The following is a 14892-nucleotide window of genomic DNA, read 5'->3' as shown; positions in this document are numbered from 1 at the left end:
TTCTCTGCGCAAACATAACCACACTCGTACTACGCCCAACCCGTATTCTCCCACTTCCCCTCCTCTTCTTCCTCGCAACTCCCGCGACGCTCCCTCCGATTCCCGCACCCCCTAACACCCAGCTCCCACCCTTCCGACCAATCAACCAACGCAAGCCAATCGACAATTCCCGCTCCGGCACTCTCTCGCTGATGCTGGATGCGCACAAGCGCTCCTCGTCTCTGGGCGCGCTGCGTCGGTCCTCTACTTACCATCTCGCACAAGTGGATTTGCAACCTCTCCAAATGCGCCCAACCCATCCATTCAATGCAACTGGACGCCCCAACCGACGCCCGTGCACCCTTCTTCCTAATGCTTCCTCCACACGGATCGCCACCGGCACATCCAACTCCACAGACCGATGCTCCCCCGGGTCTCACCACAAAAAGACGAGCCCTGAATAAACATGTCTACTAGCGTGAAGCCCCACACATACACACGGCACAACAACCCCTGTTAGCTTCATACACCAATCATTCGGCGCCCACAGCATCTCCCGAGTTATACTCGCACACACGAACCACGCACCACTGCAGTCCCCCAACCCCCCGCCTCCACCGCACACGCCTCGCTGCCAAAACAAACCAAATCGCAGCCACCAACCAAGCTCACACCGCCATGTACGAGTCCACATCGGCCCCCTCTCACCACAAACACAACCCCAAACACCACTTCCACTTCACCTCTGCAATGCAAGCATCCCACAACCATATTCACGCCTTTGCAAATTGTCCCAAACGTCTCCACAAATTGGAGCTCAAAGCCCTGTGTGATTAAAAGACAGGCCCCACGGCTCCCGAATTCGGCTGCGCGTGTGTGAAATCTACACAACCGGCGTTGTCATCCAAACAACGCCACAACGTCGCAACCTCCAGCTCCGTTGCAGCAGCTACGCTGACGTCCACAAACCGACGCCACTACAATCACCTAACTCCTAAACCCGAATCCTACAGACCTAAACCCTCCGCCAATTCCCCCATCACCTGGCTGTCGTGTTCAAAATGGAGGTCAACACTCCCAGCACCATGAACGCCAGCATGGGGCTCAGGTCCAGAGCGTTGAAAAGCGGAGGGATGATGTTCCTGAACAGATTCAAATACGGGTCGCACATGTCCCGAACTGCTTGAAGCGGTTGCCTCTCCCACGGGATGTTGGGAAACCAACTCAGAAGCACGCGCACCATCAACACTCCGCTGTAAAGCTCCAGCCACTTCGCCATGCCGCTGGCAACCACCGTCAGAGGCGTGCTCACGGACCCCGGAGCTTGGCTAATTGACGCAAACAACAACGGCCCCGCAGCCAACACCAACCGCCCCTTCAGAGCCTTCACCAGCTCCCTCTCCGCATTCGTGGAGCCGTCCGGCAGCGGGGTCGCCGTCAAGGCGTCGCCCAACGCCTTCGCGACTCGCACCACCAATGACACAACCACAACCGCCCTCGATACCACTGCGCTTGCAACCCCCGCGGCTCCATTGCCACCGCTCCAACCTGCCACGCACGCTACGGGAGACCCAGTCGCCCTGGCCGCATCCACTCTCCCGGCGCTCAAACGAGGCACGCTCACATCGCCCGATTGCGAAACTGTCCAACTCAACCTCCCAGCTCTCTCCCCCAGAGACCCCGCACCCCTACTTCTGAGCACGCACACAACCCCGTACGCCAACTGCGGAACCCTCTGGCCTGCGCCGCAGATGGCTGCCTGCGAAGCACGTCGCGTGCGCAGTTCCGCAGAGGAAGTGGCGCCCGTGACGAGGGAGGCCATAGCTGAGGCCATCGCAATCACAATCAAATCGACAATCACCGGAACGCTGGCGCAGACTGCCCAGAATTCAAGAGGGCGGGTTTCAGGGGGTTTGCGGGGGCTTAGCACTCCGAGCAGGGGGAGGGGGGGGGGGGTTCACTTCTGGAACCTTCAGGCTGGGCTGGGCTTGGGTGGTGTTCGGATTTCGTGGATTTCGGTTCGGGCCAAAACAGCGTTGGGGATGTGGCATGGCGCATGGCATGTACTCCTCCTGCTCTGTGAGCAGCAGCAGCAGGCGGGGGAGGCGAGGTAAGGAGGGTGTCGAGCCAGACGCACTTGCCACGTGGATGAATGAATGAATGATCTCTTATCTTCCTTTGCTTTCTTCTATTCCAATCTCATCTTCTTCTCACTCGGGGCACAGCCCACCCCTTCGCATCTTTTTCCTGCTCCATTCTCACCACATGTATGGGACCCCCAGGCTCTGACAATGCCCCCTTCTCTCACATACCGCATTTGGTTGCCTCGTCCCAGTCGTAGCAACCATATGTGCATATTAAATGGCTTGCTTGTCTATATCTCTAAACATACAAAATAAACACACTTACATATTGCATTCATTTCACCTTGTGAATGTCATTCTTCTTTATGTTTTATTCTACAAATTTATTTGTCCACACATTATTATTTAGTATAATTTTTTTATAAAAATGATATAAGATTTAGTCTTTGATGTAGAATTTGTTGAAATTCTCCATTTAAGACTACAATATTTCCATCATATTACCTAGTGGCGCCATTTATGTCTAATAGAGTTTTATTGATTGCCTTTGGACAATGGCAATGTTAGATTGGACCCTCATTCTATGTGATGAGAAGTGTATTTTTTGACACATTTGTTTTTGTATGTTTCTTATTATTATTATGTAAATAAAACTATTCATTTAGATTGAGAGGAGATTTTAATATGAAATGTGTAATTTATTTACCACTTATAAATTGTACTGCAATATTGAAGGAAAGAACACAAAAATAAATAAATAAATAAAATAGTACTTTAAAATTTTATTACCACAATAATATAAACAAATATTATTCTATTTCTTGTTGGTCTTTGTAATAAAGATAGCTTTTTAAGATTGTTATCTACCTCAAGCATGTTCATCTTAATATACGATGCAATATCATCATTGCATTTTGGCACATATTTTTCTACTATGTGTTTTAGCTCGTCTTTATTCCACAACAAATGCTTTATAAGCATTGAATATGTAGCATTCTTGTTTGTATTCATTTCCTAGTACAACTTTAATGGAAAATCACCAATTATTTTCTTTGGTTCTTAAAGAATTTCATCATGAATTTAAAGTCTTTAATGTAATATATCTCTTTGTATTTGCCTTTGAATTCCATGATTTTGATACATTCAATATTTTACAGCCAACTGCTAATTCATTGTTTTTGGCTTGTTTTAAAAGTGAATAGATTTTCTAGTTTGATTGTTATCTTTTGAAGGTTACATATGATATATTATTAAACAAATTGTTTAATTTTCTTATATGTATTTTTTCTTATATAACTATCGAATTAGCGTTCTTTGTAAAAAAATTTATTTGGCACTAGAGATTGCAAGTTATCCTCTTCTTATATTATTTGTAGATTTTTTATGTTGTTTGAAATTATAAGAAAAATTATGGATGCTTTATTTGATATAAGTAAAAAAATATTTGTTTCTATTTTAGATCTTCATAAACTTAGCAATATTCTTAGAGTGGAATCTCCATGCTTTATCATGACCAACCACTAAAACATTAATCTTACGCCTATGGAAGAAGTTCAAAGTCTATATCTAGAAGTTGTAGATTTGAAAGAAGCAATTAGATCAACCTCACAACCAAATCTAAAAAGTTTTGTTTCTACTAGTACAATGTTGATAGGGATTAGTATGCTTGAAAAGTTTAATAGAACAAGATCAAAATTTTGAGGATTTTTGCAACAAGTCTAGCTCTATTTAGAATTCCATTTACTCTAATACTTGCATGGATTTATTTAAGTTGGATTTGTAGGCACACTTCTATATAGAAGTACTTTCTTTTGATTTGCACCTTTGATAGAAAAGGATTCATAACTCTTTTAAGAATTAGATTCATTCCTGTAAGAATTTATGGTTATATTTAGAAAAAGAATAGAAATTTAAAAAATAACAAAGATCAAATTCTTAGCTTTATGATAAGAATCATGTTTAGCTATCATATATATTTCTCAATTCTAAAACCTCGCTTGCAATATGGACTAAAATAACAAAGCTTTATTCAATCAATTTTGATATGGATTGGAGGATAGCATCAAAGATTTATTATTGACAATTCCAAAAGTAAAATCTTTTAAATGATTTATTACTCAAGCCATTGCATGCAACAATTGATTATTTAAAAGGCATTAAGAATAAAGACTTGCTTGAAGAGGAATAAGTGAAGTAATGACTATAGCTCATAAGTTTTCAAAAACTTATTGATCAAGGCCAAAATCAATACAAATTGCTACAAGATGTTTTAAATTCCTCATGGAATAAGAAAAGATTTAACATTTTCAAGAAGGTTTATACTTATATAATAAAGAAGCTAAATACAATGCTTAATATTATCTAAAGAAGCAAATCAATTACAAAATGAGGACCATGATTGCCAAAAAAGATAATGAATTAGAAAACAAGTTTTTTCAACTTCAATAGGAACTATGCGGGTAGAATCTAGTGCAATACCTAGTAAAGATTCTATTCTCTCTTAAAATCCCTCATTACATTTTATAATAGATGTGTGTTTAAGACCTAAAAATCATAAAGTCTTTGCATTATTAAATTCAAGAACCTCAGCCTATTTTATAGAAAAAGATTGCCAAAAAATAAGAAATATCTTTAGTCAACAAAACTAAATCTATACATATAAAAGTCATAGATGGTCATTTGTTGTCTTTTGGAAATGTTATCGATAAGATTGTTCCTTAAGATGTAGCAATTAAAGATCATAATAGCACAATAATATTTATTTTGATAAGATCTACTTCTATCCAATTATTTTAAGATTATCATGATTAAAAAAATACAACCTTCAAATAAATTAGATTTTTCATAAACTTAATTTTTTTGGTAACTTAATCTAAAATTCCATTGGTCAAGTAAAATTATATAAGTTTAATACATCAAAATCCTTATTGATAGGTGTAAGAGTTTTTGTGCATGATACAAAAAAAATATCATCTTTTATTATATATATCATATCTATTTTTAATAATAGAAAGATATCAAATAATATTCCTAACTAGTATCAAGATTTCCAAGTCGTTTTTTTTTAAAAATAGAGATATTCATTTAAAATATTGACCTTATAATTATTCAATTAATCTATAAGATAGAGCTCAATTATTATTCACACCAATCTATAGCTTATTGCATAATGAATTGGCTGCACTAAAAAAGTATGTTCATGAAAAATTTACTAAAAACTTCATAATCTATTTAAAATGTTCAATAAGAGCTCCTATCTTATTTGTGAAGTTAAAAGATGGATTTCTACAAATGTACATAGACTATCAAGGACTTAATAAGATCACCATTAAAAATAGGTATCCCATACTTTTAATTTTATGACTTCTTGATCAACTCAATCAAGCAAAGGTCTTTATAAAAATAGATCTATAAAGAGCATATAATCTGATCTGCATCAAAAAAAAATAAAAAAATAGAAAATAGAAGAGTGATTTTTGAATTAGGCATAGACATTTCAAATATTATATCATACATTTTGGACTCACAAATGCATAAACCACTTTTTAACATCTTATAAATGATATTTATCATGCATTTCTTGATGATTTCGTTGTCTATTATTTGGACAATATTCTAATCTTCTGTAAAAATACACAAAGACATGAATTTCATATTTGTTATGTATTATAAAAACTTAGAAATATAGGAATATATTCCAAGATGAAAAAGTGTGTAATTTATATTACATAAGTTGACTTCTTAAGGTACATCATTTCTAACAAAGGTCTAATAATGGATTCAAATAAGGTCCAAACTATTATAGATTCAAAGATTCTAAAAATAATAAGATATATAATATTTTTTGAGATCTGTTATTTATTATAGGATTTCTATTAAGAACTTTTTTAAAGTTGTGGTTCATCTTATATGTTTGACATATAAAGATAAACTTGAGTAGAACAAAGAAATAAAAGCATCTTTTGAGGCTTTAAAGATAGCATTTATTTCAACACCAATTTTATATTGCATCAATTTTTTTAAGGCATTTTTAAAAGAAATAAATATATTAGATTTTGTTATAGGTATCATTTTGTCACAAATAGGAGCAAATCATAATCTCCATCCAATAGTGTTTTATTCCAAGTAATTTTCAACAGCCAAGATTATTTATGAAATCTATAAAAAAAAAAAAAAAAAAAAAAAAAAAAAAAAAAAAATCCTATAATTATTGATTCATTTTAGGAATGGCATCATTATCTAGAAGGCACTTCTAATCCAATCATTGTATATATGGATCACAAGAATGTCAAGTACTTTATGTCTATAGGCGTTTTGAATCATCGCCAAGTCCATTGAAGCATGTCTTTCTGAAGATTTGGTTTTAAGATTACTAATAGACTTGAAAAACAACAAAGTTTGTCAAATGTCCTTTTTAAACATTCTTATCTTACATCAAAAGAAGGACATGTAAGTTTTGATCAACAAAGAACAATTAACTTCAAGCTAGAGCATTTTCATCTTTGAACATTAAAATCAACATTGACTATTGATTCAACCTTTGTCAAACAAATTCAATCAAGTATGTCATGTGATCTTCTTGTATGTGATATCAAGAATATTTCTTTTAGGTCACATGATACTTCCAAGTTTAAGTTTAAGAATAATCCACTCTATTTCAAAAAGGGATGATTATATATTCCAAAAAATAAAGGATAATTATGTATTTTTCAAGCTTGTCATGACTTTCCAACAACCAGATATTTTAAATACAATAAGACTTTAGAGCTAATATCTAGAGATTTTTGGTGGCTTCAAATGTGAAAATAAATTAATTTTTTTTACAATTATGTGATATTTGCTCAAAATCAAAAACTCCTCATCATCAACCTTATAGACTTTTTCAGCCATTATCTATTTTAAAACAATTATAATCTTTTATTTCTATAGATTTTATCACAAATCTTCTAATCTTAGACTTGTATGATTCTATATTTGTGATAATATATCATTTTATCAAGATGGCATATTTTATACTAGATACAAAATCTATCATAAGTGAAGAAACATCTAAGGTTTCTTTTGACAACATTTATTGCTATCATGGATTATTCAAAGCTTTTATATTAGATCAGAGGACTCAATTTGTATCAAGATTTTGGATAATCTTTTTCAAAATTCTAAAGGTGGATATAAAACTTGCTTTAGCTTTAAATCTTCAAATTAAAGAGCAAAAAAAATAAGTAAATCAAGTTTTGGAGTAATATTTAAGGTATACCATCAATTATCAATAAAATGATTAGACAATTCTTTTGCTATAAGCAAAGTTTGTGTATAATATTTTGGTATATTTTTCTACTTAATAAATACTTTTTTTTGCCAATTATGGTTAACACCTATAATTTGATGTTTTTGACTTTTTAAAAGTTGATAATCCTATAACAAAAGATTTTCCAAATTATTTTTTAGAGCTACATGCAATAATGAAGGCAAAGTGAAAGGAAGCTTAAAAATAACAAAAGATAAATGTAGATGCCTATTAGAAAGAATAATTATAATTTGACATAGATAACAAGATATGGATACTTCGTTGCAATATCAAGATTACTCGTCCTTGTGACAAGTTGGACTAATGTAGGTGTAGACCTTTTCTTATTTGTGAACAAGTCAATCTTGTTGCTTATCAATTTCATCTATCAAAGACTATCAAGTTCCATCTCATATTCCACGTGTCTCTTTTTAAGCCATATAAGATAGCAAATATCTCAAAAAAAAAAAAGGACAAATACCATTGCTATCATGTTATAATACGACTATATAGTGAAAATATAATCAAAAATAAATTTTAAATTAATATTTAGTCATCTTGATTCAATAATAATTCAAGACATTTTAACATGGCTTTTATTAAAGGCTCTTAGTTTATTTTCTTGTAGATTAAAAGTTAGTTAATAATGTTACCTTTTAGATTATAAAAATTCTTTTATTGCCTTAAAAAAGCTATAAATTAGTAAAAATATAATAAAAGAAGTAAATAATTAGTATGATTGATATTAAGATTAAGTTGAAGATTAGATTAAGTTAAAAAATTCCTACAATAGATAATTTTTTTTATATTATATTAAGTGAAAACACTATAATGCTTACTTTTATTATAAGTGAATTACCTATTATAGTGTTTTCATTTAAATAGTTATTAAAAGTAGTTAATTACAAGATTACGGTTAGAATCTGGGAATATAGAATAAGTATATAAGAGTTGTGGAAGTTAGTTTGAGTGCCAGACTGTGATAGTCATGAGCTGGGATAAGGTTGGTGCTACTTCTTTGTCTCTTTCTTTCTTTGTTGTTGAAATGTAATGGATGGTTTTTGAATACTAAGAAGTGACTCTGTAGAATAAATCTGAGATTAATTTATGAATTATTGATTATGTAATTGGAGCACTGAGTGATTGAATTATATGAGGTGTTATTAGAAGATTATAATTATTGTTTATTGAGAGCTATGTGTGTTTCGATACAAGAAGTTTATAATTACAAAAATTATGTGAATTGAGATTGATTGGAAAAAATTCTGTTATTTTTAGTGTTGGATGGAAATTATGTATTTTGAGTGGTCTTTTGAGAGTGTAGGATTGTACACTGTTGTTATCAGTTCATCAAGGAGTATTGTTACTGAGAGAAAGCATTATAGTGTTTTCACTTAATATAATATAAAAAAAATTATCTATTGTAGGAATTTTTTAACTTAATCTAATCTTCAACTTAATCTTAATATCAATCATACTAATTATTTACTTCTTTTATTATATTTTTACTAATTTATAGCTTTTTTAAGGCAATAAAAGAATTTTTATAATCTAAAAGGTAACATTATTAACTAACTTTTAATCTACAAGAAAATAAACTAAGAGCCTTTAATAAAAGCCATGTTAAAATGTCTTGAATTATTATTGAATCAAGATGACTAAATATTAATTTAAAATTTATTTTTGATTATATTTTCACTATATAGTCGTATTATAACATGATAGCAATGGTATTTGTCCTTTTTTTTTTTGAGATATTTGCTATCTTATATGGCTTAAAAAGAGACACGTGGAATATGAGATGGAACTTGATAGTCTTTGATAGATGAAATTGATAAGCAACAAGATTGACTTGTTCACAAATAAGAAAAGGTCTACACCTACATTAGTCCAACTTGTCACAAGGACGAGTAATCTTGATATTGCAACGAAGTATCCATATCTTGTTATCTATGTCAAATTATAATTATTCTTTCTAATAGGCATCTACATTTATCTTTTGTTATTTTTAAGCTTCCTTTCACTTTGCCTTCATTATTGCATGTAGCTCTAAAAAATAATTTGGAAAATCTTTTGTTATAGGATTATCAACTTTTAAAAAGTCAAAAACATCAAATTATAGGTGTTAACCATAATTGGCAAAAAAAAGTATTTATTAAGTAGAAAAATATACCAAAATATTATACACAAACTTTGCTTATAGCAAAAGAATTGTCTAATCATTTTATTGATAATTGATGGTATACCTTAAATATTACTCCAAAACTTGATTTACTTATTTTTTTTGCTCTTTAATTTGAAGATTTAAAGCTAAAGCAAGTTTTATATCCACCTTTAGAATTTTGAAAAAGATTATCCAAAATCTTGATACAAATTGAGTCCTCTGATCTAATATAAAAGCTTTGAATAATCCATGATAGCAATAAATGTTGTCAAAAGAAACCTTAGATGTTTCTTCACTTATGATAGATTTTGTATCTAGTATAAAATATGCCATCTTGATAAAATGATATATTATCACAAATATAGAATCATACAAGTCTAAGATTAGAAGATTTGTGATAAAATCTATAGAAATAAAAGATTATAATTGTTTTAAAATAGATAATGGCTGAAAAAGTCTATAAGGTTGATGATGAGGAGTTTTTGATTTTGAGCAAATATCACATAATTGTAAAAAAAATTAATTTATTTTCACATTTGAAGCCACCAAAAATCTCTAGATATTAGCTCTAAAGTCTTATTGTATTTAAAATATCTGGTTGTTGGAAAGTCATGACAAGCTTGAAAAATACATAATTATCCTTTATTTTTTGGAATATATAATCATCCCTTTTTGAAATAGAGTGGATTATTCTTAAACTTAAACTTGGAAGTATCATGTGACCTAAAAGAAATATTCTTGATATCACATACAAGAAGATCACATGACATACTTGATTGAATTTGTTTGACAAAGGTTGAATCAATAGTCAATGTTGATTTTAATGTTCAAAGATGAAAATGCTCTAGCTTGAAGTTAATTGTTCTTTGTTGATCAAAACTTACATGTCCTTCTTTTGATGTAAGATAAGAATGTTTAAAAAGGACATTTGACAAACTTTGTTGTTTTTCAAGTCTATTAGTAATCTTAAAACCAAATCTTCAGAAAGACATGCTTCAATGGACTTGGCGATGATTCAAAACGCCTATAGACATAAAGTACTTGACATTCTTGTGATCCATATATACAATGATTGGATTAGAAGTGCCTTCTAGATAATGATGCCATTCCTAAAATGAATCAATAATTATAGGATTTTTTTTTTTTTTTTTTTTTTTTTTTTTTTTTTATAGATTTCATAAATAATCTTGGCTGTTGAAAATTACTTGGAATAAAACACTATTGGATGGAGATTATGATTTGCTCCTATTTGTGACAAAATGATACCTATAACAAAATCTAATATATTTATTTCTTTTAAAAATGCCTTAAAAAAATTGATGCAATATAAAATTGGTGTTGAAATAAATGCTATCTTTAAAGCCTCAAAAGATGCTTTTATTTCTTTGTTCTACTCAAGTTTATCTTTATATGTCAAACATATAAGATGAACCACAACTTTAAAAAAGTTCTTAATAGAAATCCTATAATAAATAACAGATCTCAAAAAATATTATATATCTTATTATTTTTAGAATCTTTGAATCTATAATAGTTTGGACCTTATTTGAATCCATTATTAGACCTTTGTTAGAAATGATGTACCTTAAGAAGTCAACTTATGTAATATAAATTACACACTTTTTCATCTTGGAATATATTCCTATATTTCTAAGTTTTTATAATACATAACAAATATGAAATTCATGTCTTTGTGTATTTTTACAGAAGATTAGAATATTGTCCAAATAATAGACAACGAAATCATCAAGAAATGCATGATAAATATCATTTATAAGATGTTAAAAAGTGGTTTATGCATTTGTGAGTCCAAAATGTATGATATAATATTTGAAATGTCTATGCCTAATTCAAAAATCACTCTTCTATTTTCTATTTTTTTATTTTTTTTTGATGCAGATCAGATTATATGCTCTTTATAGATCTATTTTTATAAAGACCTTTGCTTGATTGAGTTGATCAAGAAGTCATAAAATTAAAAGTATGGGATACCTATTTTTAATGGTGATCTTATTAAGTCCTTGATAGTCTATGTACATTTGTAGAAATCCATCTTTTAACTTCACAAATAAGATAGGAGCTCTTATTGAACATTTTAAATAGATTATGAAGTTTTTAGTAAATTTTTCATGAACATACTTTTTTAGTGCAGCCAATTCATTATGCAATAAGCTATAGATTGGTGTGAATAATAATTGAGCTCTATCTTATAGATTAATTGAATAATTATAAGGTCAATATTTTAAATGAATATCTCTATTTTTAAAAAAAAACGACTTGGAAATCTTGATACTAGTTAGGAATATTATTTGATATCTTTCTATTATTAAAAATAGATATGATATATATAATAAAAGATGATATTTTTTTTGTATCATGCACAAAAACTCTTACACCTATCAATAAGGATTTTGATGTATTAAACTTATATAATTTTACTTGACCAATGGAATTTTAGATTAAGTTACCAAAAAAATTAAGTTTATGAAAAATCTAATTTATTTGAAGGTTGTATTTTTTTAATCATGATAATCTTAAAATAATTGGATAGAAGTAGATCTTATCAAAATAAATATTATTGTGCTATTATGATCTTTAATTGCTACATCTTAAGGAACAATCTTATCGATAACATTTCCAAAAGACAACAAATGACCATCTATGACTTTTATATGTATAGATTTAGTTTTGTTGACTAAAGATATTTCTTATTTTTTGGCAATCTTTTTCTATAAAATAGGCTGAGGTTCTTGAATTTAATAATGTAAAGACTTTATGATTTTTAGGTCTTAAACACACATCTATTATAAAATGTAATGAGGGATTTTAAGAGAGAATAGAATCTTTACTAGGTATTGCACTAGATTCTACCCGCATAGTTCCTATTGAAGTTGAAAAAACTTGTTTTCTAATTCATTATCTTTTTTGGCAATCATGGTCCTCATTTTGTAATTGATTTGCTTCTTTAGATAATATTAAGCATTGTATTTAGCTTCTTTATTATATAAGTATAAACCTTCTTGAAAATGTTAAATCTTTTCTTATTCCATGAGGAATTTAAAACATCTTGTAGCAATTTGTATTGATTTTGGCCTTGATCAATAAGTTTTTGAAAACTTATGAGCTATAGTCATTACTTCACTTATTCCTCTTCAAGCAAGTCTTTATTCTTAATGCCTTTTAAATAATCAATTGTTGCATGCAATGGCTTGAGTAATAAATCATTTAAAAGATTTTACTTTTGGAATTGTCAATAATAAATCTTTGATGCTATCCTCCAATCCATATCAAAATTGATTGAATAAAGCTTTGTTATTTTAGTCCATATTGCAAGCGAGGTTTTAGAATTGAGAAATATATATGATAGCTAAACATGATTCTTATCATAAAGCTAAGAATTTGATCTTTGTTATTTTTTAAATTTCTATTCTTTTTCTAAATATAACCATAAATTCTTACAGGAATGAATCTAATTCTTAAAAGAGTTATGAATCCTTTTCTATCAAAGGTGCAAATCAAAAGAAAGTACTTCTATATAGAAGTGTGCCTACAAATCCAACTTAAATAAATCCATGCAAGTATTAGAGTAAATGGAATTCTAAATAGAGCTAGACTTGTTGCAAAAATCCTCAAAATTTTGATCTTGTTCTATTAAACTTTTCAAGCATACTAATCCCTATCAACATTGTACTAGTAGAAACAAAACTTTTTAGATTTGGTTGTGAGGTTGATCTAATTGCTTCTTTCAAATCTACAACTTCTAGATATAGACTTTGAACTTCTTCCATAGGCGTAAGATTAATGTTTTAGTGGTTGGTCATGATAAAGCATGGAGATTCCACTCTAAGAATATTGCTAAGTTTATGAAGATCTAAAATAGAAACAAATATTTTTTTACTTATATCAAATAAAGCATCCATAATTTTTCTTATAATTTCAAACAACATAAAAAATCTACAAATAATATAAGAAGAGGATAACTTGCAATCTCTAGTGCCAAATAAATTTTTTTACAAAGAACGCTAATTCGATAGTTATATAAGAAAAAATACATATAAGAAAATTAAACAATTTGTTTAATAATATATCATATGTAACCTTCAAAAGATAACAATCAAACTAGAAAATCTATTCACTTTTAAAACAAGCCAAAAACAATGAATTAGCAGTTGGCTGTAAAATATTGAATGTATCAAAATCATGGAATTCAAAGGCAAATACAAAGAGATATATTACATTAAAGACTTTAAATTCATGATGAAATTCTTTAAGAACCAAAGAAAATAATTGGTGATTTTCCATTAAAGTTGTACTAGGAAATGAATACAAACAAGAATGCTACATATTCAATGCTTATAAAGCATTTGTTGTGGAATAAAGACGAGCTAAAACACATAGTAGAAAAATATGTGCCAAAATGCAATGATGATATTGCATCGTATATTAAGATGAACATGCTTGAGGTAGATAACAATCTTAAAAAGCTATCTTTATTACAAAGACCAACAAGAAATAGAATAATATTTGTTTATATTATTGTGGTAATAAAATTTTAAAGTACTATTTTATTTATTTATTTATTTTTGTGTTCTTTCCTTCAATATTGCAGTACAATTTATAAGTGGTAAATAAATTACACATTTCATATTAAAATCTCCTCTCAATCTAAATGAATAGTTTTATTTACATAATAATAATAAGAAACATACAAAAACAAATGTGTCAAAAAATACACTTCTCATCACATAGAATGAGGGTCCAATCTAACATTGCCATTGTCCAAAGGCAATCAATAAAACTCTATTAGACATAAATGGCGCCACTAGGTAATATGATGGAAATATTGTAGTCTTAAATGGAGAATTTCAACAAATTCTACATCAAAGACTAAATCTTATATCATTTTTATAAAAAAATTATACTAAATAATAATGTGTGGACAAATAAATTTGTAGAATAAAACATAAAGAAGAATGACATTCACAAGGTGAAATGAATGCAATATGTAAGTGTGTTTATTTTGTATGTTTAGAGATATAGACAAGCAAGCCATTTAATATGCACATATGGTTGCTACGACTGGGACGAGGCAACCAAATGCGGTATGTGAGAGAAGGGGGCATTGTCAGAGCCTGGGGGTCCCATACATGTGGTGAGAATGGAGCAGGAAAAAGATGCGAAGGGGTGGGCTGTGCCCCGAGTGAGAAGAAGATGAGATTGGAATAGAAGAAAGCAAAGGAAGATAAGAGATCATTCATTCATTCATCCACGTGGCAAGTGCGTCTGGCTCGACACCCTCCTTACCTCGCCTCCCCCGCCTGCTGCTGCTGCTCACAGAGCAGGAGGAGTACATGCCATGCGCCATGCCACATCCCCAA

General features: G+C 30.9%; 1 protein-coding gene across 1 annotated transcript; it reads right to left on the bottom strand.

Annotated features, from left to right (window-relative positions):
* Positions 1 to 767: 767 nt before the first annotated feature.
* LOC149988222 (uncharacterized) lies at positions 768 to 2015 on the bottom strand. The gene has a single exon (XM_090253513.1). The coding sequence runs from the start codon at positions 1811 to 1813 to the stop codon at positions 1019 to 1021; it is 795 nt and encodes a 264-aa protein (XP_090109639.1). The 5' UTR covers positions 1814 to 2015; the 3' UTR covers positions 768 to 1018.
* Between the last annotated feature and the right edge of the window lie 12877 nt (positions 2016 to 14892).

The sequence above is a fragment of the Physcomitrium patens genome, chromosome 10 (genome assembly GCF_059467195.1).
Source record: "Physcomitrium patens ecotype Gransden chromosome 10, ASM5946719v1, whole genome shotgun sequence".
NCBI lineage: Eukaryota > Viridiplantae > Streptophyta > Bryopsida > Funariales > Funariaceae > Physcomitrium > Physcomitrium patens.
Note: the sequence above shows the minus strand (reverse complement) of the source record. Positions and strands in the feature narration are given on the sequence as shown.